The sequence below is a fragment of the Telmatherina bonti genome (genome assembly GCF_933228915.1).
Source record: "Telmatherina bonti genome assembly, chromosome: 22".
In the NCBI taxonomy this organism is placed as follows: domain Eukaryota; kingdom Metazoa; phylum Chordata; class Actinopteri; order Atheriniformes; family Telmatherinidae; genus Telmatherina; species Telmatherina bonti.
The window spans coordinates 20,411,202-20,437,595 of NC_136631.1; the positions used below are offsets into that span (position 1 = coordinate 20,411,202).

Below are 26,394 nucleotides of genomic sequence, written 5' to 3' on the forward strand. Positions count from 1 at the left end.
TTATTCGCGCAAAGGATTGTGGTCCGTGTCGTTCGATAGGTGGACAGTTCCCCGAATTATGCCAACAGAAGACTACAATACCCATGTTGCAGTTTAACTCATATTTTTCCTGTTCCTTGTTAAAAAAAAAAAAAAATATGCCCGACAGGGGGAGAAAGGGAGTAGTCCACGATGATACAGCAATATGAAAGCTTGTCCATTATAACAGAGCTGAACTGGAGTGTTGTACCCCCACCCCCACTCTTTATGAGACGTTGACTTTGTTACAGCCAGAAATCAGCCATGCATTTATGATATGTGCATAAGCCATAGAGATAAGTTTCTAGGGAAAGTGAAGAGAAAATTATCCTGCAAGTGAAAGAGGCAAAGAAACAAAAGTCACAACAAAATAGCTAAAGATGAAAAACTTTATTAGAAACAAAGACTGCATTTCTGTAAATAGGAAAAAACACATTCATGGTACATTTAACAATGTAAGACATGACCTGACAACAGGATTGACACACTATGGCTTTGTGTTATTAAATAAATATCAGTATGAAGTAAAAATGCAGTTTCAGTAAATAATCATAAAAGATAAAAAGATAAAATGAATTGCCTGCACACCATATCCCTGAGCTACAACAATATATGTATATATGTACAACTTTTACAGCACTCATTTGCAAATTAAGTTACCCGATTGTCCAGTTGATTTTCAGGGTATTTATGACTGACGAGGATGCAACTCATTTTGTGAAGATGAAAGCAGAGTTTTCAGAAATAGAGATGTAATAAATTTCTGCAGCCAACAAATATTAGAGCTTGACTTAGTTATTTTTTGCACTCAGAGAAAGTTTTCATGTCATTGAGGCGCCAATGGACAAAAAAAAGTCTAACCAAAGAAAAACTAATGGTCCAGTTTGTACAGTTAGTTCCTACTTTGAAAATACTTTGGAAGCTGCAACATAACATCAAGTCCTGCAAAGCAAGATAAACACCAACCCTGTCCCAAATAGTTTGAATTAGGTTCATAGTTGCATTCTATTATTTTCTAACACTCGGATGAATTTTTATTATCTCTTTAAATGAAACTAAAGCCAATGTATTGATGTGGCTGATAAACCTCCAGTCAATTCCAGCCCATTATTACTCATCAGGAAACTTGAATTTAGCGTAGATGATGAGCATGACTATGGACATGAAGACACACATGGAACCGACCACAAGGTAGGCAATGCCCAGGAAATCATTCTTTCCACCCATCCAAGACACGTTGCTGAACTGCACCTTCTTTCTTCCACCAAAGCTCAATACAGGATAGTCTGGGAGACAAGTATTAAGGATATATACAGAACAAAGTACAGAAAATAATGGCTAATTCAGAGAATAATAATCCATGATTAGCGAGAATATACAAGTTTGTGATAATAAGGGTTAAAGCAGTGGTAAGGAGTTGCATAGGTGCTGGCAGGGTAGATGACCATCAGTATTTGCCTACAACATTTACCTATGACAAGATTTTTGCTTATCAACCCCTGAGTCATTCTGACCAGTCTAAACAACAAAACCACACCTTCGCAGTACAATAAACAGGTTAGGTTGTTGTGGTTAAATAGGATACGAAGCACATTGCCTTTAGTGTCTCATTATTTCAGTTCAGTTCAGATCTTTCTAAATGTCATAGAGAATAGCTGACAGTGTAAATTGTTTAACTCATCTTATGTTAGTTATGGTGGTTATAGCTATCTGGTCAAGCCAACACATAACCAAATTTGCCATGTATTGTGTTAAGAACTTAATCAAATGACATGTTTACGTATTCTAAGACTTCTTGCGTGCAATATGTTTTACGAATTCATATTCAAATAAACAATTTAAAAAGGTCCCATATTACACATTTTTCAACAATATTCAACACTGATTCTTAATTTCAGCCATTCCAAAAGTTTCTCTGGTCGGCTCCACTGAGCACAGGCTGTTTCTGTGTCTAAACCTTTTAAAATTCATGAGCGGTGCCTGTTTGCATCCATTCCACTGCCCTCTTAAGGAGAGGATGCAGCTTTTGCTGGTGCCCGCTTGGTAACTTTAGAGGGCAGGCTGAGGATAGCTAGGGACCAGGTCAATGGCAGAATCCACCACTGGGGAGAGTGGTTGTTTGCTTTTGTGAGGTCACAAAGGGAAAGATCTCAGACTCACCTGTTTGAGCAGACATTTGCTAAGTGAAGCGAAGCAAGCGAGAGATGTGACAGAATTTTCTCATTTTGGGGCCTCACACAGAGGATCTATGTCCTCCAACTTCACCTGATTCCATCTGTCATGCAAAGCTTCACAGCAAATATTTTTTTATATGCTCAGAGCTTCCTGATATTAAAACATTGTTTTGTTAAACAAAATTAAATTTAAAAAAATGTACTGACATTTCCTATTGTTGTGCAATAGGGGTGCAAAAATGATCAATTGTTAATTCATTGTCAGTGAAACTCACACTGAACATAACCATACTTTTAAGCAAGAACCTTATCATCATCCCATGCATGCAAAGGATACTGTAGGAAATTTTAAGGGAGTAGTTTCCAGCTGGTAGTCCATTTTCATATTCTTGATCGGTGATTCGTCTATACAGTTTTCTGAAATCTGGCAGCGCTGCTCTTCTCATCCATACCAGAAAATCTTGATTGTTGAATCCATTGTTTGCAGAATCTGAGCGGTCCAGGTCATAAGCATATTTTTGCCAAAATATAGGCTTTGTAGTACCTGGAGGAAAAAAGAAGCCCATTATTTTGTCACTCCAAAATGTTTAACCACATTTACTTTAAGATAAAGGCTAAGTTAAATTAAACTGAATACCATTGAAGGCATTTTTGAGAGGGGTAACACTGGGGTTTCTGTATTTGACATTGTAGTCTGACCACCAAGCGATCCCTTTTCCATCAAAGGGTACCAGCTTCTTTTCTCCATTAACAAACCGGTACAGCTCGAAGGTGTCTATAAAAAAGGAAATGAAAGCACACAAAATGAACAATTTCTGAATGCTTAAAAAAATATATATTACAAACTTTACTGAAAGGTTCATTTACATGTCATACATACCATTGAACATGCTGTTTGCTACTGATCCACATGGCACAATTGGTATGTTGTTTTCGTACACATAGGGCTTACAGGAGTCACTGGGGGTCTACAATAGACAATTTTTAAATAAGATTTTCAATAAATGCTTTTTCTTGATGGGTAGTTGTAACAACGCAGATTTAGATACCACACACTTTAACTAATGTGATCAATAATTTGAAAAAAAACAACAACAAAAAAAAACTGGTCAAATATTTGTCTTATTCATTTCAGCTGATGTAATATTGACATTGTTTTTCCTTTAGAAATGAGAATAGCTGTGTTGAGCTTTCTTACTTTAAAGTAATCCAGGTCTCCAGTCAGCTGGTTATCATCTCTGGATGCCCCATACTGTCTGTAGTTTTGGTAGTAGTTGGACAAGCTATAATAAAAGAACACTGGTCCCTATTGTGAAAGAACACCAAAACCACAAATCAGACCAAAGGAAGACCACAGTTCAAACCAGAAAATATATAAACCACTATTCATTTGAGAGTAGGCAGGTAAGGTACTGCTGCAACCGTTATCATTGTGTCAATGGAGAAATCCAGATTGCACACGCAGTTCTTCTCTTGTGGATTGATGCATTTGTGGCAGGATGAATTAGACTCTTCCCCAGTGTAGTCCATCTGTGCAAAACAATCATTGGTGGATACAACCCTTACAGTTGCCATTCACTGGCAAGGTGATAGATCACAGATGCAAGGGCTCTGTGTCCTACCTGGTACACCTGGATGCCCCGCGAAGTAACAAAGAGTGCTACTCCGATGCCGATAAATGCCAGACCAATGAGAACAAACCCTGGGATTACAATGCCTGCAGAAAGAATTGGCTGCCATGCCGGAAGCCTCTGCTGAGTGAAGGCGGTGTTGTCAGGCCGGTTGGTTGACTCCTGCTCTCGCTTCACCATTTCCTTGGTTCTGTTGGAAGAAATTTTCATTTAAGTTAATACTACTAATAATTTTTTTTAAAAAGTTAATATTTTAAATGATATTGCCAAGACAGGTTACCATTACTATGGCAAAGGTACAAATAATCCCTCAAGTAGTCTAGATGAATTTTTCTTTTCAGCGTTCAAACAAATTAGACTCCCTTATTTGCGCATGTGGGATTTTTTTTTTATTTTTATTTTTATTTTTTTTACCCATTTTAGTAGAGAATGAATCCGAAAAATTCAGTATAACATAAGATACCCCACCCCGAAAAAGGCTGTTGTACACTTAAGGAAAACCTCGCGGCGGCATCCATATTAGTTTACAACAAACTCACCCTTCGCTCACATTAACTTACAATTGGGTTGTGACAAGAAATGGTTCATTTGAGGCAGCCAGCTGTGTTACTTACGTGGAGTCAGCTGAAACTGTAGAAACAAAGCAGTCAACAACCTCAGTGACTGAATCTCTCGTTCGTTTCGCGTTATGTGCAATGTAGAAGCTCACCTTACACCTCTACCTGTCTAACCACACCTCTTCTTCCTGCCCGTCACTATCCAGGCATCCTTTCCTTTACTACAGTGCTCGGTTTCATCAGTTTCGAAGCAGACGGGAAACTGAGTGCAGAACGACAGCCCTGAATCCTGATCAGCTCTTAACATTTAATTAAAATAAATTTAATGAAGATATATATATATATATATATATATATATATATATATATATATATATATATATATATATATATATATATATATATATATATATATATATACACATATATAAATATATATATATATACACATATATAAATATATATATATATATATATACACATATATAAATATATATATATATATATATATACACATATATAAATATATATATATATACACATATATAAATATATATATATATATATATACACATATATAAATATATATATATATATATATACACATATATAAATATATATATATATATATATATATATATATATATATATATATATATATATATATATATATATATATATATATATTCTTCATTCAATATATTCTTCATTAAATTTATTTTAATTAAATATGGTGGTTATAAATACATATGTAGTTCACAAATCTGTCTTTTTTCGTGCTGAGAATAAAAAAATTTATATTTATACATACATACATATATATATATATATATATATATATATATATATATATATATATATATATATATATATATATATATATATATATATATATATATATATATATATTCTTCATTCAATATATTCTTCATTAAATTTATTTTAATTAAATATGGTGGTTATAAATACATATGTAGTTCACAAATCTGTCTTTTTTCGTGCTGAGAATAAAAAAATTTATATTTTCCTGTGCAGATTGATGGTTATTTGAACCAATCATGTTACTGAGATGTGTTGCGTAACGTTTAATACCCACCAATCACAAAAGAGTTCGTTGAAAAAGGACCTGCTACCCTACCGTCTTTGTGTTGACATCTTCGGAGGATTGAGAGGTATTAATATTTTTAATGTTTTATATCTGCAATTCATTGTCGACATAAAGTATACGCCCCAATATGAAGAGACATACTTTTTTAAAATTATTTTGCAGCAAGGTTGTAATACTAGATCTCTGTGTGCAAAGCCAGCGCACCTGCTCCTGTGCCACAGCTAGCCAATTGTCATTGTTAGCGTCTGCTAACATAGCATGGTCTCCTATGATTTATAAGAAAAGTGTACATTTCATGGCGATCGGTATTTATGTCTGTCATATCTGTGGCAGTTTAATTTAAGGAATGAAATAATTGATTTATTTAGGTTTAATGGAAGTCGGTATCAACAGCGAAACGTCTGTGAGCACAAGCTAATTTCAAGAGCTAGCCTTTTTGTTGCTAATATTAGCTAGTATCAGTGTATCTTGGCAAAATGGGAATCAACGAGTTGCGGCAGAAATGCGACCAAGGGTTCTGATTGACTAATAATTTTTGTAGAACTTAATCAGTTACTATCTAAACAGGTTAAGGTTAAAGTATTTTCCGCATAAATACATTTTTACTGCTATCGAAACTAAAAAGCATTGCTTAGCCACTGGCCAGCATGCTGAATGTTCAGGTAAACATGATAACTACAGACATGATAGTTTATGCTTCTCACTTGTTCATCTATAAGCTAAAATCATTGTGTTACTATCAAGACCAACTTTTTAAAAATTTTTAATTTGTTCAATTGGTCCTGTTTGTAACCGTATTTCTCGTTCTGTCTTCGTCTCTTAGTGTTTGAATGGATATTACCAGGTGTACGGAAAAATGGGTAAAACAAGACAAGGTTACTGTACCTTGCTGCCCTCATTTCATAAAACCATGACATTCATGCTTAGTTAACATCTTTTCTGTCATCCAGTATATCCAGATGCAGTGTTTTTGAGGTGATATATTCCATAAATTTAGACAGCATCAGGTATATGTTTAGATAGATTCAATATCAGAAGGATACTCTCTCTCTCTCTCTCTCTCTCTCTCTCTCTCTCTCCCTCTCTCTCTCTCTATATATATAGATATAGATATAGATATATAGATATATATATAGATATAGATATATATGGTTTAAAATTATGTCATCTAGGAATTTTGACTGGCCTACAAACTACAAGAAAGTGAGATTGAAACTGGATTAAATTTAGATTATTATATTTTGTTTGTTTAATGTTGCTAACAGTTGTTTTTTTGTACACTTTTGTCAGTCGGGAATATCATAAAGTTGTAAAAATAACACACTTTAAATATTTATTTGTCCATTGCACTTACTGCTCACACTTAGTCATTTTCATCTAACAATTTGTAATATTTTCTTTCTTATTGGTTATACCTTTTATCGTAACATTCATGTTTCAACCATTTCACAAAAAATATTTGATTTCACTGTTGTTTGCACATTCTTCTTATATCATATTACAGTTGTTATTGATTTGATTTGGTTCTGGTTTGTTCAGGAGAGGCCTCCTACATCCTCCATTATGCTGTCTAGCAAGAAATCAGATGCTGGTTCCTCCTCCTCCTCCTCCTCCTCATCTTCTGTTGGAGCATCAGGAGGTGAAAGGGCCTTGAGTTCTGATGCACAGACTGGTCCTTCAGCCTCGGCTGCAGGACCGATGGATTCAAAGAAGAAGGAAAGGTCTTCCCCTAGTGGGGAACCTGGAGGAGCCTCTTTCCCTCACCAATCAGGCCCTGGAGGGGCGGATCAGGACTCAGCTGAAGTTCGCAGGACAAGTCGACGCAAGCGAGCAAAAGTAAACATTTTAGGTTGCTGCACCCCTAGGAGGGAATATTCTATTAACTAGTGTGTAAATTTTTTTACATTCAATGACAGTTAGCTTCTACTGATGAAGGGTTCATCTATAGTCTGATTTATATTCAAGAGTATCTAACATATGCTTGTCTCAGTGGAAGTTAAAAACCTTTTTTTCCCTTTTCTCCAGAGTCTGCAGATGTTAATAGTATTTGCTGGTTACTCTTGGAAAGGTTTCAGCACTTCTCAGGAGTGTGAGTAATTAAAGTATTGAGGAGTCCGAACGCCGGTTTTAATGATGCTTTTATTGTGCCTACTGTTGCAGGTGGAGTACCGTGAGATGGACGAAAGCCTGGCCAACCTGTCGGAGGACGAGTACTATTCTGAGGAGGAGAGAAACGCCAAGGCAGAGAAAGAAAGGAAGCAGGTCATCCCTCCTCCAGCTCCGCCACCGGAGGAGGAGAATGATAGTGAACCTGAAGAGCCATCTGGTTAGTCTAACGTTATGAAATGAGTAAAGGAAACAGCAAAATCATCACGCGAACACCCTGTGACCTCAGATCACATTTATCTCAGTTTAAAAAAAAAAAAAAAAAAATGCGGCTTATTTTCAGGCCTTGAAGGAGCTGCTTTCCAGAGCCGTCTACCTCATGACCGAATGACGTCACAAGAGGCAGCCTGCTTCCCCGACATCATCAGTGGTCCCCAACAGACTCAGAAAGTCTTCTTGTACATACGCAACCGCACAGTATGTGTCATTTAACCCCTTATTTTGTTTCTAAAAGTGTCTAATGATTGCTGCTAAGTATAATTAAAACTCCTATTCATACTATTCTCATCCAGATCCAGCTGTGGTTGGACAACCCTAAAATTCAACTGACCTTTGAGGCCACAGTACAGCAGCTTGAAGCTCCATACAACAGTAAGACAATAAATTACACATTATGTTCATTTCTCTTTCTTTCCAGTACAAATTTAGATGTAATACTCTGCTTTCTTTTTCTCTGTATAGGTGACACTGTGTTGGTCCACAGGATACACAGCTACTTAGAAAGGCATGGCCTCATTAACTTTGGTATTTACAAGCGAGTCAAGCCTTTACCAAGTGAGTTTACACTGATGCTTACTAAGAGCAAAAATTAGCTGCCATATAATTAAGTATTAAATGTGACAATTTATGCATTTCCTGCTTGTTGTGACAGCCAAGAAGACTGGGAAAGTTATCATCATTGGGGGCGGTGTCTCTGGTCTAGCTGCTGCCAGGCAGCTGCAGAGCTTTGGGATGGATGTGACAGTGCTGGAAGCCAGGGTAGGTCACCAACACAATGTTGTTCATTTGCTTATTCAGCTGTTTGGCATAACATGTTTTGTTATTATAAATCATACTTTAATCTGAATTTGCCTTTTTTATTTTGAAATTGTACATGAATCCCAAATGCAGCATTATTCTGCTAATAACGCTTTACCTTCTGGTTAAATGCAGGACCGTGTTGGAGGCCGAGTGGCTACATTTAGGAAGGGCAATTATGTTGCAGATCTGGGGGCCATGGTGGTGACGGGGTTGGGTGAGGATTAGATTCTTTTGGTTTTTTTTCCCCCAACTGTATGCCAAAGTCAGTCACATAAGTTAAATGAGAAAAATCTACAGATTACAGAAGTTCTTTGGCTATAAAGCTGTGTATAAGTGTATACTTTTATTTTTATATATATAATATTAGGGGTGGGAAAATTTAATCGGAAAATCGAATCAAAAAATTGAATATTGGGATTTTTTTGCTTCACAGTTTTAAAATGGACTTTTTTTTTTAGTTAAAAAAATCCTTTTCTTTTTTCTTTTTTTTTCAAATTAAAAATAATCCATTATAAATGTTTTGTCATTTTTATTGTTTTTACTGATCTTTTTACTTGTCATCTTGGGCATTATAGCAGCAGAATGATGGACTGTCTACTGTGTTGTTTTTTCCTAACTGAAATGAGGAAAAATGACGAGCAAAACAAAGTTTTGTACATTTTTTTGTTGTTTTCAATCTACAAAAATCAGCATTATCGAAGAATTGTGAGAATCGCAATTTAAATAGAATCGGTACCCAAAAAATCTAAATCAAATTGGTACAAAAGCATATTGTCACAGCCCTAAAATGTGTGTATGTATGTATGTATATATATATATATATATATATATATATATATATATATATATATATATATATATATATTAAAATTAGTTTTGCTCTCATCTGGTTTGAGGTCTTGCTAGAACTTCTGCAGTGACTTGGATGATCCAGTAGAGGGTGGTAACCGTACATTTAGTCTTGTCGTTTTTATGTGTGATTGCTCAGGAGGGAATCCTATGGCTGTGATCAGTAAGCAGGTTAACATGGAGCTTGCCAAGATCAAACAGAAGTGTCCACTGTATGAAGCTAACGGCCAGGCTGTAAGTATAAAATCTTTCATCTGTCATTTCAGCCAAATCCATTAAAAGCTTGTAGTGAGTTGTAAACAGACTTCATGTCATTTACAGAAGCACAGATTTACTTAAGAAATCATGATGTGACTTACCATCTTGAGAGATTGCAATATTCTAATGGCGGTCAAGCCCTACTTGTGACTTATTCTATTAGGTGCTTAATAAAACCCTTGTTATCTTCAGTCATACTGACATATGTGCTGATACACTCTTGCAGTATATGTATGTGAAGTATTGTTTTAATATCTTGTCAAGACTTTGAGGATAACAGTTTGTGTGGACCTGATCAGCACATCGGTCAGCAGGAATGTTGAATGAATTTTCTGCAACTCTGATTTGTATCTCAATCTGATGCTTCAGTTTTCTGTGTGACAACGTGGCTTTACACGAGCATTTTTAACATTTTCCAAGACGTGTGAACTATTGTGGGTGCTTTCATTGAGGCTTTCAAGGAATAAATAACTTAGGTTAAACCATCAGTTTAGGCTTTATGTGTGTGGCCTCTAACCAAAATCATAGCTCCCATGATGCGGTGCAGCCTCCAGCATGGCAGACTTTAACATGATATATTTGCCATCATCTGTTCTGATTTCTAAAGCTCAAAATTGGCATCGAATCTACAAAAAGCCACATCAGTCGACCTCTGCGATGCTGTCTAAATGTGTGCAGAAATTGTCCTTATGTGACTGACGTGTGTCTAAACAGTTTTAGGTCATTTCTAAACAATTCCAGCTGCATGAAATTATCAGTTCTTGATATTTCCTGTTGCTTGTCATGGTTCAAATCAGCAGGTGCTTCTTGTTAATAGCACACTGGCTCCTCCAAGCTTGTTCTGTTGATCTGATTCCAGGGATTTCCACTTCACAGCTCCGTTTAATTTGTGCATCATTAGCGTTGTGGTTCATACTTTTTTCCCAGCACTTTGCATGGTTGAATGACATAGTCCTTATCTGACAAGACAATGCAACCTTTTCTGCACTGGATCGTGTGATATAAATGTTATATTGATAGGACCTGGTCTTTTTTTTCACTAATTAAATAATTACTAAGTCTTTTTTTTTTTTTCTTTTGTTATTTATGCATCCCAGAGGAAAAGTTAACACAAATCGGAAAACAATGCAAATGAAATGTACACATCTTTTTGCTAGATGGGCAATGTTTTTTAAAGAGCCCCTTTTCATATTTACTGCCTTTACCAGAATCATTCTGTATCTGTGTTCAGACCTCTTCTTCAAGCTTGTTTTTGACTTCAGGCAAAGATCTGTTTTCTTTTTCTTTTCTTCCTTCCATGAGCCACAAAAACACAGGGAATTGTAATCTTATTAAACCACTTACCCCTGTGTGTCATCAGCAACAGCTCTACTTCCTCTCAGGACAGAGCAGACCAGAAAACGGATGTAGTTTAATGCGGTTAAGCTGGAAATAAACAATATGTCCCTACTCCTTCAGTTGTATTGTGTCCATTTAGTGGCTGCAACATTAGTAGGATGTTTGGGTTTAATTCCCGGGCACTTCCATTACAGCAGAGAATAGACTGCGGGGCTCTTGAGGCATCCACATCATGTGTAACTGGTTTCCTCCTCCAGAGGAAAATGCAAATTAAATGTACATGTTTTACTTTTTGAATAAAACCTGTTTGAGGTTAAAGCCGTGTTTACTGAACATGTTCTCTTTCTATCTCCCCTCCCTTCTTGTCTTTTCAACCCCTTCCATCTTCATCTTTTGGTGAACCACTACAGGGTGAACGGTGCACAAGTGTATGTATATATTTATTTACATCATCAATTTCTTCCGTCACTTATAATTTTTTAACAACTTTCTTCTCTCTTCATTTGAATTGCACTTCCACTTTTTTTTTTTCTTTTTTATTTGGTAAAGTTTTTTAACCTGTAAAATTGGTCTACCTTAGTGTTGTTTCCATCATAACTAACTCTGGAAACATGTCACATTACCCTCTGCATGTTTATGAAACGGAATGGAATTCTGGGAATTTCAGAATGTAAAGTTTTTCTGTCAAATTTTATCAGTGTGTTTTTGTATTTTGAGCTACTTATAATTTTTTGAGTTGCTAAAAAATAGTGTACATTCATTGGATCTGTCATGTTTTTTTTGTTTTTTTTTTACTACCATCTCCCTTACCTTTAGCGCTGCTCTACACCACATTTGTTCTTTGTCGGATTATCTGCCCAGGTCCCAAAAGAAAAAGATGAGATGGTGGAGCAAGAGTTCAACCGACTTCTGGAAGCCACGTCTTACCTCAGCCACCAGCTGGACTTCAACTTCCTCAACAACAAGCCCGTTTCTCTGGGACAGGCCCTGGAGGTGGTCATACAGTAAGTATGGTCGATGCTTCGCCAGGTCTTGGTTGCAGAAGGATCATGTGCACACAGATGCAGGTAAAAACATCAACGCTGTATCTGTGTGTGCAGGCTGCAGGAGAAGCATGTAAAAGATGAGCAGATTGAACACTGGAAAAAGATTGTGAAGACTCAGGAGGAACTTCGGGATCTTCTCAACAAGGTGAGCAGGAGTTACGTTGTATGCAGATAGTTTGAAGTGGTGGATTCAGATTACTCGCGATGCTAATAATTTCCCTTTTTTTTTTTTTTTTTCTTTTTTACTCCCACATCTTAGATGGTGTCCACGAAGGAACGGGTCAAGGAGCTCCATCAGCAGTATAAAGAAGCAAGTGAAGTCAAGCCGCCCAGAGATATCACAGCGGAGTTCCTGGTGAAGAGCAAACACCGCGATCTGACCGCACTCTGCAAAGTAAGCTCGCCAGATTCCATCACAGTGGAGCTCTTACTTCTCCTCACATCTGACAGCCATCATATTGCCAATCTGCAGGCAGTTTCTTTAATAGGCCGCTGCCCAGACCTGACTCCATCACAGTTTAAAAACTATCAAAGTGGAACTGTTTATAATGTCTGTGTTTTCCTTTGCTGTAGTTATTTCCTGTAGCTGATTAGTAGATGTGTCCAAAATTCAGGAGGAAAGAAACTTTGATTTGATGAGCAACAGTTGTTAAACAATCTAGAAGAGATTTGTGGTAAAGGAGATACTTTTACACTCTTCTACATTATGGGAGATGCTTCACAAAATTTAGATGCTGCTATGTTTAAGTAAACCCGCCAGACTGTGTTTTAAGTTGTTTAAAGTCCGGCTAGGATGTATTATTAGTGAGCACTGGTGTTTTATTTTTGGTGAGAATAAAACACCTCCACTGCTGCTGTGCGTGTGTGTGTGTTTTAGTTGGTTTAAACACAGCTGCTATCTGAAATTGAGCCTGTCTGAGAAACCACTTCAAGGCTTTGAATCACACTCTGACTGTCTTTATGTTTGTAGATTCATAAACACACTTTGAACAAAGCAGACAGAGCATTTAACAGTGTGTTTGTGCTCATAACATGCATATGTGACTACACTTATAACCCAGTTGTAAAGCCAGTAAGGGGGTGGTGGTGCCACTCAGCATACTTTTATTTGGATAATTTGTGGATTTCTTGCTACTTTTAGTGTTTTTTTTGGGGACAGTTTGTTCGGTTGGAGCCTGTATGTGGCTATGTCTTAGTAGGTGGTAGCAGAGTTTGTGCTGCTGTTCTAGTCTATTATGTGGTGAAGTGATGAACAGGTTGAGTCCGCCCACGGTGTCAGAGTTGTTTATCCTTTCTACCTGAAGCCTGTCGGGTGTGTATCTTGTATGTTTACATATGCAACATGTAAACGGTGGAAATATTCAAGTATTATTGCTTAGCTTACGTGTGATGTCGAAAAGGCACACTTTACTTTCAGAATAACGCTTTTTAAAAAGACGTTTTATATATTATCAAAATGTTTTAAAAGCAGTTGTTCTTATTGATCCATACAAAATGTGTCTCCACGCAGGAGTATGATGAGTTGGTAGAGATGCAGGTGAAGCTTGAGGAGAAGCTACAGGAGCTGGAGGCCAATCCACCCAGGTATGCAACCCTGTCTTTTTTTTTTCTTTTCTTTTTTTTTTTTAAACAACTTCCTACCTTTTCTTCAATTTTGGTCAGATTTCAGAGTAACGCAAATCTGACAGTTCGTAGTCATAACTACAGGTCTTTAGAATCTTTTGCAAATAATCAGATTTGTAAGAACACATTTGACTGAGACACACAAACTGTTCTGAAATCAAAACTGACAGCAGATCTTTTTGTGACGTTTGGCTCCAAACCATGGCAAATATTTGCAACAAAACCTTGAGGGGAAAAACCTAGATGACAAGCTTTTGCTGCTTCAGTGGCTAATGCTGACAGTACTGCAGGTTTAGCCACATGGAATCTGATTGATGATGTCAAACAGATGTGTATCTTATGTAGAGGGACTTGCTGATCCACATTGTGTTTGAAAACTGGAACCGAGCAGATTTCTGTCTGTACATTCCAGATAAAAAAAAAAAAAATCTTGTCTTAAAAAAAGAAAATGTACTCGAGTCTTTGTTATGTAGGTTTTGCAGCCTGATTGAAATTGAGCCTTTTTCTATTTGTTACCCACTTTTTCTGAACATTAACTGTATTTTTGATGAGTAATGTTACATTATATGAATCCCAGTTTACTTTGTGTATTTTTCAAACCATTGAGTATGCTTAATTATTACGCCACCTTATGCCCTGTGGCAACATACCTTTTTTCTTACTTTTGTTTTCAGCTCCTTACATGTGTTATATTTTCATTAAATCAACAACTGTCTGAGTTGTTCTGGTGTTTGCAGGTATGAATCTGTCTCTCAGGTGTCTTAATAGCTGCTGTCTCCTTTCCCTGCTTTCCCACAGTGATGTTTACCTCTCGTCGAGGGATCGGCAGATCCTTGACTGGCACTTTGCCAACTTGGAGTTTGCCAACGCCACACCTCTCTCCACCCTGTCTCTCAAGCACTGGGATCAGGTGTGTACATGAACACAATTTGAAATGTCATAAGGGTGTGATATAAGACCTGTCAGGACGGCAAGGTCACTTTGGGCCTTTACAAGTCGGTTTAACTTGGAGATGCTTTCATGGTTAATGGGGAAATTAATGTCTCCACAGGATGATGATTTTGAGTTCACTGGCAGCCACCTGACAGTAAGAAATGGTTACTCCTGTGTTCCTGTGGCCCTTGCTGAGGGTTTGGACATCAAACTGAACACAGCAGTGCGACAGGTCCGATATACAGCATCTGGTATGTGCACTGTGTGTGTGTGTTTGTGTGTGTGTGTATGAGAGACCTTTTAAAGTAGTGAAACATACTATAAGTAACTGAAATTCATACAGTCGTATTGTGTCCATGTAAAAATTATTTGTTTTCTCTTCAGGCTGTGAGGTAATAGCTGTCAACACCCGTTCCACAACTCAGACGTTCATATACAAGTGCGACGCCGTGCTGTGCACACTGCCCCTTGGCGTGTTGAAGCAGCAGCCCCCAGCAGTCCAGTTTGTTCCCCCACTACCAGAGTGGAAGACGTCAGCCATACAGAGGATGGGCTTTGGAAACCTGAACAAGGTTGGACTTCTACAAATGCATGGAGCATGTTTCGTGTTGTGACTATGTTCCTTCCTCACATCTTCGACCTGATCAGACTGCATTTAATGTGAACATGTTTGATATGAATTCCAAGCTGTAAATCATAAAACGAAGTAGGTTTCTAACACGAGTGAGGATTTTGTGTCACTATGCTGTGAGCATGACCTCAATGCTGTTGGAGGACTTTTGCTGTCAAAATGTATCATTTTCATTGGAGTCTAAATTTATGTCTTGCAAAAAGTGGCGCATCACACCTGCTGTATCCAGGGTTTTTTTGTTTTTTTTTTTGTTGTTTTTTTTTTCCCCTTTCATACATCTGCCCAAGTGTTCTCATGAAATCTGTCATAAAGGATTTTCCTGCACCTCCATCTGGACATAGAAAGCATTTTGTTGTTCCTTCACTTTTTTCTGTCCAGATGGGGGTGGAAATAGCACCTGTTTGTGTTAGAATAATTCGGTGCTCTTCCTGCGTCATTGCTGACCCGCCAGCACTTTCTCTCTCTCTCTCTGTTACTCGGCATCATCTCAGCAGCAGAATAGTCTATGTGCTGGTGCAACACAGAGGAGAGAATACTGCATTATTATGCAACCTTAGCTGTTGCTACTGCTGCATGTCCAGCAGGGGGCGCTCCATCATGTACATGATGGTTTTAATGGCAGTAAATGTGCTGAACATGAGATTATCCTCACAGATAGTCACAGTGAGCTTCTTACTGAAATAAGCATATTTACTGTTGGGTGACTTTGCATTGTTTTCTTCCATGTTTAAAGGTGGTGCTGTGTTTCGACCGTGTGTTCTGGGATCCCAGTGTTAACCTGTTTGGTCATGTCGGCTCCACAACTGCAAGCCGGGGTGAACTCTTCCTCTTTTGGAATCTTTATAAAGGTGATGAGATTATGCATCTGTCACACATTGCAAATGCTTGTATTTTAATCAGCATTTTGCTAAGTTAATGATGCCAGTATATATTCAACTTTTGGGCAGAATTTATGGAAAACGTAAACAGTCCATGCCACAATTATTGTTTTATGAATTTGACATTTAAGTCATGCTGCAGTAATTTCTCTGATGTCAAACTCTTTGATAGAAAAGCTAACAGCATACCAAACATTATCTTAGTCTGATGATGTCAAAATATGAATGGTGTGATGAAGAGGATTGTTTGAATACAAGTTGAACTAAAACATTTAGTGGTTAATTCACTTTTTTTTAATGTAATTATCCACTTCATTGGAGAACAGTACTTTCTACAATGAATACTTTAAAATTTTAAAACTTGTGTGTCAATCCAAGACTTTCTAATTAAATGTATCTTTTAAAGAATATAGTGCATTTGGGTACATTTTGACAGCATACAATATTTAGCAGTTTGTTTGTTTTTTAAAAAAAAACATGTTTGGTTTTTTTCCCCCTCTTTTAGCTCCAATCCTGCTTGCTCTGATGGCTGGAGAGGCAGCTGGGATCATGGAGAACATTAGTGATGATGTTATCGTCGGACGCTGCCTTGCAATTCTTAAAGGAATTTTTGGAAGTAGCGCTGTACCTCAGGTACTTTTGCATCCTATAATTCAGTAGTCAGGGCTGTCAGTTTTGTCTTTCATTATAAATCCTTTGCACTCATCAAATTCCAACTGAAAAATGGAGCTTCTTTTATCTGCCATAGTTTTCCCACTCTTTTTTTTTTTTTTTCTCTGTCCAACATTTCAAGTGGAATTCATTCCTGAATTACCCTCGTAACCACCACACAGCAAGCATATGTGAAAACACTCATAAGCGGAGTCGCATCCAAACCACCCATCATTATAAGTCATTTGCTTATGGTTTCAGATGGGATTAAAATAACATGCATGCAGGCCAACATTGGAACTGTGCATCACCCAGCTGTTTACAGGTCTCTCTCATATCATCATGGAAAGTCCTAAAATGTATGTGGTGTTGTCTGTTGCTATGGCAGCCAAAGGAAACTGTGGTCACCCGCTGGCGTGCAGATCCATGGGCGAGGGGCTCTTACTCGTACGTCGCGGCAGGTTCTTCGGGTAATGACTACGACCTCATGGCGCAGCCCATCACACCCGGCGCAGCTATTCCCGGAGCCTCGCAGGTGAGACCAAAAAAAAAAAAAGAAGCAAGGAATCCTTAATATACGAGCTTGTGTTTTGGATGAGGCAGTTTGTGAGAAAGTGAGGGGATGGAAGACATCCCACCCTGCCCACAATGTTCAACCAAACCAAAACGGAGCAGTTTATTGCCAACGCAGATGTTTTTCCAACTGTTTTGATGTTTGTGTGAAGATTGATGCGAACAAGTTATGTGTTGACTGAAGAGTTCTGAAATGTGACTGTAACCTTCCTTACCACCACCACCATTCAAGCCCCTATTTTTATGTATGTTTGTAGTGGATCAATCCTAATTTTAAGTGTTAACTCATCTCTTTTTTCTTTTTTTTTTTCCCCTCAGCCTGTCCCTCGTCTCTTCTTTGCTGGTGAGCACACCATTAGAAATTACCCCGCCACAGTACACGGCGCCCTGCTCAGCGGCCTCCGAGAGGCCGGACGCATCGCAGATCAGTTCCTGGGGGCCATGTACACACTTCCACGACAAGCCACACCCACAGCCACCAGCAACCCTCAGCAGGCTCAGCCCACCGCCAGCGTCTGAAATGGCCTTATCAATTGACTGTTCTATCAACTCTAGCTGGTCGTTTAAAAAGAAGCTTAACGTCACTGGAATGAGTGTTTCCTCGCTGGAGCATTTAAGACAGAATGGGATAAAAATGAGCATATAGATTTGAATGACAGAGGGTGAAGAAAACTCTTACAAAGACTGGGCTTCTGCCATGCTACAAGAAAACATTTCAGTTTTTATCACAGGCGAATGCAGCAACACGTTGTGGGCGTTTCTAAATGTGATTTCTTCCTTTTTAGAAAGTAAAAGCATGCGCTTAATTTCAGTAATCGGAATGAATTGATGTGTTTGTCCTTGCGTGGTAAGTGCTATCTATGAACTCTGGTAGAAAGTTAAAGAAATGGCTAAAAACCACACGTTTTACTCAGCAGGTGACCAACACAGCAACATACCCTCTCCACTAAAACATGTCTTTTAAAGGGAAGATTTTTTTTTTTTTTTTTTTTTACACACTTCCGTTGTTACACTAAAAGGTCTTGTCTTGGTTCTCTAAAGCTAAAATGTTGCTCTATACTGTAGCTGGATGCCTCATTCATTTAATTCTGTCATCTAGGCAGCAGATTGTAGTTAAAGTTTGTACTTAAAACAAAAGAATATGGCTTTGTTTAAAGGAATTGTGAATGTTTTTGTTGCCATTGCAGGCTTGTCATCCTATTTTATTTTATATTGTCAAATGTTTTTGTTATTAAAAGACAACAAAAAAATGCAGTTTTAGTTAGTACTCATTTAAAATATATAACAGGACTTAAAATTTTGGTTTGTCTTGTGTGAATATCATACATTACAAAAGTGCAAATGGAGCATTAAACTATTTGTACATGCTTGTATAAAAGTAATATGGCAGCTTTGGCCTTGACCCTCCATTGACCCTTCCTCATTCCAGGTCTGGCTACCTCCCAGAGTCTGTGGCGGTGTGTTTTTTTTGTGTCAGAGGGAGAAATGAGGGTCCCTGGCAGCATCTCTGCATAATGGGGATCTGATGAATGTGGGGGTGAGATTAAAACGGTCACACATGAGCTGTTCTGTAGAGCTGAACTTCAGGGCTCTGTGCTCGTCAGTTTCCAGGCCTTGTTTCCTCTCAGCACCATGGTTATTATGACCAAAGGTGATGTTTGATGTAACAGCAGTAATTTGAGTAGTTTTAGACTGCAGCGCTGGTACTTTCACCATCTTGGTAAACTGCGTGTGCTACTGACCAGTGGGGTTGTTCATCATTACCTCGAGCCCATATCAACTGCATTCCTGGTACAGCAGCAGACATAAGCTGATATAATACACCCTCTTCCCCAACTATATTTTTGGGGAATTGCATTATATTATGCATGTTTTGTTTTTTTACACCATAAATACTCAAATTGTTTGACAACAGCTGAGATTATTTTTCCACTTGTTCCAGAGTGAAATATCTTAACCTACTTTTAACTTCTCCAGACAGTGAATCCACATATTCAGTTTCCATCTCACAACACTACCGCATTCAGATTTTTTGTTCCTTTGTTTCAGTGAAAAAGTTTTCCCATTAACATGTCAGCGTTGGTGGTGTAGACGGAGATAGTTGCATCTCTACTTAAGAAGCTGCACCAAGACAGTGTCAAATTATCAACAAGTTACGTGCATCAAACTAAACCTCTTACTGTTCTTTTTAATTAAAAAGGAAAAAAAAAAAGAAAATTTAGCAATGTGTCTGTCCACCTCCACTCACCTGGAGCACCTCTGACTCATCTTCATGGTTGACATCACAGCACTAATTCAGGTCAGACATCAGTGCTTGCTGAGACTCAGGAGTGAAATAAACAAGATAAAAACCTGATCATTTAAAAACTGATGCTCAATGTGTTTGTTACATGTAACACATTGATTTAACAGCATTAAATAGGTTTTCTTAATACTGTAAAGCAGCCTGTTATGCTTTTGCGATGAAACATCGACACAGTTTGGTCCAGGCAGCTGAATTTCACATGCGGAGACTTCTCTGATGTAGTGCAAGAAGATGATTTAGTGCAAAATAAATTCACTGTGTAAATCATATTATAATCCAACTAAGAATCTGAATGATTCTCATCACAGGTCTGAAAAATGAGAAGAGATAATTTGATAATTAAAGGTTTTAGGAATGAAAGTAGCTTTCACAAAGCGAGGCGTAGCTGGTAAAGAACAAAATGTGTGCGCTGACTCTGCATTCCACAGCAGCTTGTGGTTTTCCTTTTAGTACCTGACCAATTTGCCTCATTTGTCTGCCTTTTTTTTTTTTTTTTTTTTGCATGCTGTCAGCTGTTGTACCCCCCCCCCCCCCACCCCCACCCACTGCCCCTCAAGCAGACTGGGAGATTGGCTTGCACACACGCACCTTAAACACTCAGAGGGTGTACAGCTATGAAATCAGAACTTGCTGAGCTTGTTCAGTATTAAGAACCATAAAAGACACTTAACGTAAAGTGCATTGTTGCGTCTCACACAACTTTGCATTCACCCAGGCACAAGTTCCAACACGGAGACGCTTTACAAACAGGTCGGTTTTTATTTTTATTGGAATACATATGGTCTGCTGTACAGTTGGCAACTTTAAGAGACCTACATGCAGAGTGCGCCAGCCACAGTAAGGTTAAAACATGCACAATGTATTAAGTCTAAACTTGGGAGGAAAAAAAAAAAAAAAAAAAAAAAAAAAAGCCCCATCTAGTCCACCTGGCTTTGCTGACACACTGAGATGCAATAATCAACCATACATGTTTGTGTTTGACACCTTTTGATTTGCTCACATATTTATAAATGCTCAGGTGTTAAAAACCAGCAGGTCAGAGACCATCTGTAGATGAGAGGAGGAAAGAACAGATCCAGCAAAGATATCTTGTAGTAATTCTCAATTCGTTAGATTATTTGTGTGTGTTTTACATATATACACATGTGGGGGGCCTGCATGCTTCTTTCTTTGGCAGCACATACAAACATACTGAGCAGACCTGAATTTATGAGTGAGGGTGAGAAAAGCAGCGACAAGGCAGCACTGACTGGCTCCCGTGTAAATGGGACGACACGTGGCGAACCACTCGGCCCTGCTCAGTCCTGATAAAAAAACAACAACACATAACTCAAATTTTTCAATTGCTATGGCATCTCTCTCTGATCCAAAGTGTGTCATCATGTCCAGGTTGTGAGACATGTCTCGTGTTAAACTACTAAACACAAAGCACAGGAAGAGGAACTCTCCAGGAGTGTAATAGCACTGATGAAGACACATCACCTTGAAAAAAAATAGCAATAATAAAATCAGAATGGACAAATATTTAATATAATTCAATAATAAGGCCCACTTTACAAAATTACAGGATTTTCTTTAAATAAAAATCTATCCAATATAGATTCTAAAATAAGACATCTTTTGTTTAACAAAGAAATAAAAACATACATGAGCAGAAACCAAAAAGAAAACCCTCAAAGTGAAAATCTCCCCTTTATTTCAGCATACTGGAAACAAGGTATCCATCAGGGGGGGAAACACTGGAACCGTCTCCGACTGTAAACTGTAAATACTGTGGAATGATTTTGGCACAATGTTTGAAGGCTACGACACAGACATAACATGGTGCCATACCTCAATATTCATGTTCAAACACAATTCCTTGGCTGTTTGTTCGCCAGCCTATCTTTGTGAAATCATTTTTAAATACTACAATGTGGCTGGTGCAAAAAAAACAGAAAGAAAGAAATGACACATTTGACTTTATAACATTCTGCAAAAAGCTATTAAATACAATTCTGGGGCACAAAAGAGAAAACTTTTTAACAAGGGGGTATTTGGGGGTATTAGTCAATTGAGGTCTTTAAGTTAAGTGCTGGTTAAGTGCAGATTATGGCCTATGCCACCCTGTGACATCATGACCCCAGCTTTACAATGGAGGCATTTTGACGATAAGCGCCTGCTCAGTACTGGGAGTAATTTTTGCCTCGCCAGTCCAATCTGCACTAAGTACATTCTAGTCTACTCTAGTACATTCTAGAGGGGGGAATTTAACAAAAAAAAAAACCAATGACCTGTAAATAACAGATGTTTTAACGTTCTCCACCACAGAGTTGGAGGATTTCTGTATCTCCCTTGGTGCCATTTGATCAGCATGAAGCAGCCTCTTTCCTTTTTGTTCTCTACATCCTCTCTTTATTTCATCACCAGCCTTGTCCAATATAATCTTAAAACCACAGCAGATATTCTACCAGTGCTCTGACTCAGCACATCTTCTTTAAAACCGCCATACAGCCATCAAACTGTGCCGAACAAAGCCATTTCTTCAGTGCTACAAACGCCATTCAAGTCTGGAAAACCTGTAAAGTCTTCACTAAAGCCCCAGATGACTAATCAGTACATTCCACTATGTCAACACCATACCGACTCTCTCCAATGAAAGCATAAAAAAAAAACTTATCACATTAGAGTGGTGGCATTTTGTGCAAAAAAAAAAAAAAAAATAGATGGAAGTCACAGCTGGTCTTCATGCTGGCACACAGATCCCAGCTGGGTTTCATTGGACGGTGTGGATGTACAGCAGAGTAAGCGGAGGTGTTAGTGTACATGGGGGCCTTGTAAGGAAGAAAGGCACTGTGCATAGCAGAGGATGGAGTTTCAACTTTGCCCTTTACAAAGCCCCGCCTGCTTTGAACCCCTGCATCCAGGAGGGAAGCCCTCCAATGGGTCATAAAAACCTACAGTTTCCGACAGGTGGACTCTTCCTGAAACTTTAATCCTCTCTTCAAGAAAAAGGTGGAGAAGAGAGTTCAAAAGGAAATGTGTTTAAAGAAGAGGAATACATGAAGAGGAGAGAAGCTTCTGGGTGTAGTTCTTAATTGTGAGGATGAGTGACACTACAGGACTGTCCGCATAGTAGAGTGTCACATACTGGATGGAGAGAAACAGGTGACAAAACTTTATGGGGGCCCTGTGGTTTGTGTCATCTAGTAGCTGCTTGCAGTCATTCTGCTTCTCAGTGATGTCGGTCTATAAGAAAACTAGCTTTCAGCTACGTATGTAATTTTATTAATCACCTTCCTTCTCTGGGATCTGCTGTAATGTCCAATGCAGCTTGTTCAGCCTTAAACAAGAACACTTGCCGAAGCGGATAACACCAAACACACACACACACACACACACACAGAGGACCACATGTATTTCTGGCAACATGATCACAGGCAAAACGGGACATTCAATACCCTTGTGTGTTTTAATTAACCACAAAGTGGACATCTCAGCCAAGCTGTCCATCTTCCCCTCTTCTGTATTTAGAAGGCCTGAGTCAAGTCGTAGAGGCAGGATTAGATGAAGCCCTGACCTCTGACCTTTCTGCTACCCAGGGAGCTGCCCGTCAAAATCTGGTGACAAGTCTCTGGCCCTCAATAAAACAACTCTCTGAACCAGCAACACATATCACAGTTGTTTGAAGCCAAGGTTCTGCTTTTGGGAAAATGAGAATTCAAGGAAAATGCAGAGAAACAGAAGGAGATGGAGGTTGAAAGAAACACTTGGTCACTCAAATACACTAAAAGCAAAGTTGGAACTGGTTTAAAACATGAGCGATTGGCACATCTTGGTACATGCAAAGATGGTTGGTAGAAAGAGTAACAAAGAGGGTGTAGACAGACTATATGACTGTTGGGTCTTGGCATATGGACTGAGAATTTAACAGCATGCCTGGTCTGTTTTTGCTTAATCATAAAGCCTGCAGCAGCCACGAAGTTCCTTTCTGAGGCTACTTTACACTGCTACTTTGATAGTCAAATGCAGAGGGTAGCTTTTAGGTGGTGGTGTGTACATTTCCTTAAAAATCTTACTTAATTTGTTATAAAAAAAAAACAAAAACAAAATCAAAAAAACAATCTTCCCTTTCTCAAAGAGCATGGTTTCGACATCCCTGTGGGAGGAGCTCCCTTACCTTTACGATAAATGTCAATGTTCCAAGTAGAAAAAGTAGAAACAAATCAAAACCTAACCTTACAATCAGCATCACATCTTTTTTTGTAGGGATAGTTTACCACTCCTATTGTATTCAAGGCACATATGAATGTGGTGTAGATATTTGTCTACATATTAGAAAATAATCATGAGCGGAAATGTGAACATTAACGAACATGTCTGAGTTCGGACCAAGCAAACTCCTCATTCGAGTCGTCGCCTCTGACCTGTATCTATGTCACGATGACTGGCATTTTTACAGACACTGCGTGGAGGACAGTTTCCTTATATATAATCTCCTGCTTGCATAAAAAGTAAAGTGACAAGTGGCAACAGGCTGAGCTCCTACCACAAGGCAGACCTCTTGTAAATGTATATAGAGACTAATAAATACTACAGCTAGTTGGTGGCTGGTAGAATGCAGGTAAACTGGGAAATGTGCTGAATCACATCCTTTGCACCAGGGTCCAATAAAGCACAACACTCAACATCACAACAGCAGAAGCAGATGTTGAGTAAGCTTCAAACATTGTTCATCAGATCCAAAAGAAAAATCAGGGTTGTCATAGTTACACTTGTGTTACTTTGAACATTAGCAGCCTGAAGAAAACCGAGAATGAGGTTATGTTGATTCATCAAGCCTTTAAGTAACTGGTCTTTCTCAGCTGTCTTCAAAACTTTTGCTCTGGGATCATAGTTTTACATCGCCTGACGTTCTGCAGTCAGACTTGTGGAGCAGTTTTAAAATCCAGCAGGAAGCTTTTGACAGATACTTCAGAAAAAAAAATGTCTACAAAGTTTCTGTCATAGAAATGCACATTTCCCCCTTTAAAAAAAAAAAACAACAAGAAAACAAAGCATCTTTTTCTATTACTGGCCAGTGGCTAAATCTGCAACCTCACTGCTGCAGTGACTCCTGTCAATGAGAGATTGCTCCAACACACCAAACCAAGTTGATGTTTTATGATGTCACATAGTTATACACCTCATAGACAAAAAATAAGGAAAGGAAAGAAAGAATCTGGGACGATTCGCACGGCGAATCCAGTCACACAGGAGCTGGACTGTCACTCACTTGCTAGAGGTCCAACCTGGGGAGCCTTTCCTATGATTACACAGTATTTACGGCAGCACAGAAAGAAAAAAAAAGAAAAAAAAATCCCCCCGTGTCAGGCCAGGTTTGCTTGTAATCCAAAGTCCAATGTTCAGTTTAAGCACAAATACAATTTTCTATGCCCCTCTCAGACTACAAGTGAGGACCGTTGCTGTGTAACAAAGCACCACAGAACTTGTATCGTGGTTTGAAGTTATAAACAACCCACTGCTCCTGTTTTTTTTGTTTTTTTTCCTACATGTGCATTGCATTTCATTGCGTGCAATCTGCATTCTCGTTACTTGACATGGCTGGGAAGAAAGAGAAAGGATGATACGGAACAGGAAGCGAATTACAGAGAATTTAAAGTAAAGCAATAAAAGACATTTAAGGTCCCAGTTTGACAAAAATGCTGTGTGTGCTTCTAAAAATGTGGCAAACCAACAACTTTTCCTTGTTTTTCAAGCAAAGAGCATGCTGAGTCATAACCGTTCAAGTGCTTTTCATTTATTACTTTGAAACATGCAAAACTTCGCTCAACATCTAATTAAAACCATTTTGAGGTCACAGTATGGCTTCAAGTGGTTACGAAGGTTAAAAATAACCCCATAGTTACAATCTCCATGTGTCTGCTTGTTTGTGGATATGTATGCATGGCTGGTATATCTGAATAAGTTTCCAAACTGATATGACTTCAGGATGATGAAGAAAATGTCAGAAGTTAGAGAAGATGGTAATTCGCTTCCTGTTTTTGGTCACATTTAAAGTAGAGATCTTTTGGTTTAATGAAGAATTCTATGTGACAATCCAGGCCTGCGGGATGCAGATGCATTGTTAAAACAGCACTGTTACTGACTGCGCAAATTAGTCTCTTTCAGTGACAAAAAAAACAAACAAAAAAAAACAAAAACAGGTTGAAGCAATAGCGAAGAATCCAGCGCCACCGAGACTGCAGTAATGTTTCTCTGAGAAAGGCCTTCTCACTCTCATAAGTCCTTCTTCCATTTAAAACCTGTCTGGCACGCAGGGAAATCTTCAGTCCTCCCCAGCACACCAGCCTCTCCCTTGTCAAGTTTCAGGGTTACACTATAATACATCCGACACAAGAAGCAGAAGAGGAAACGTGGGCTGGTGGGGTGATCTCTGAGGCACTGTGTTAGCACCGGCTCTCCTTGATCGAGGTGCATGCACGCCATCAGGTTTGTGGTTTGAGGTTTTATTCTTTTGTAGGTATTGGAGATGGGGGTTGTACACATGGCCACTAGATGAAAAACTGGTGTCTGACCCTCCTTTGGGTCAGCGAGAGGGTAATCAAGTGCTGTGAAGGAGAAATGAAGCAAATCTCTTAATTAATCCCTCATAT

At 38.4% G+C, this 26,394-nt stretch overlaps 3 protein-coding genes across 7 annotated transcripts in view; 1 reads left to right on the plus strand and 2 right to left on the minus strand.

Moving 5' to 3' along the window:
* Positions 1-1,128: 1,128 nt before the first annotated feature.
* On the minus strand, positions 1,129-4,003 carry tmem30b (transmembrane protein 30B; the record flags this gene model as incomplete). Its single annotated transcript, XM_079262417.1, has 7 exons — positions 1,129-1,304; positions 2,530-2,736; positions 2,830-2,967; positions 3,073-3,160; positions 3,391-3,498; positions 3,615-3,722; positions 3,815-4,003. The coding sequence occupies 7 exons, from the start codon at positions 4,001-4,003 to the stop codon at positions 1,129-1,131; spliced, it is 1,014 nt and encodes a 337-aa protein (XP_079118543.1).
* A 1,495-nt stretch (positions 4,004-5,498) lies between these two features.
* kdm1a (lysine (K)-specific demethylase 1a) lies at positions 5,499-18,695 on the plus strand. 5 transcript variants are annotated; one of them, XM_079262779.1, is made up of 22 exons: positions 5,503-5,552; positions 6,312-6,363; positions 7,028-7,324; positions 7,649-7,814; positions 7,938-8,071; positions 8,167-8,245; positions 8,336-8,428; positions 8,526-8,632; positions 8,807-8,888; positions 9,663-9,757; positions 11,530-11,547; positions 11,981-12,123; positions 12,220-12,310; positions 12,425-12,559; positions 13,676-13,749; positions 14,587-14,698; positions 14,840-14,972; positions 15,106-15,293; positions 16,086-16,200; positions 16,736-16,863; positions 17,270-17,416; positions 17,773-18,695. In XM_079262779.1, exons 2-22 carry the CDS (start codon positions 6,319-6,321, stop codon positions 17,971-17,973), a joined length of 2,583 nt encoding a protein of 860 aa, XP_079118905.1. In that variant the 5' UTR covers positions 5,503-5,552; positions 6,312-6,318; the 3' UTR covers positions 17,974-18,695. The 5 variants fall into 5 exon arrangements, with proteins under 5 accessions (XP_079118908.1, XP_079118905.1, XP_079118907.1 ...); XM_079262781.1 differs by having other exon boundaries at positions 5,510-5,552; positions 6,312-6,348; XM_079262782.1 differs by lacking the exon at positions 6,312-6,363 and having other exon boundaries at positions 5,499-5,552.
* A 1,850-nt stretch (positions 18,696-20,545) lies between these two features.
* luzp1 (leucine zipper protein 1) overlaps positions 20,546-26,394 on the minus strand; it is a 44,652-nt gene continuing 38,803 nt past the window's right edge. Inside the window, exon 8 of the mRNA XM_079262423.1 lies at positions 20,546-26,349. The gene's annotated coding sequence lies outside the window, so the exon portion shown is untranslated. The remainder of the gene's footprint in view (positions 26,350-26,394) is intronic.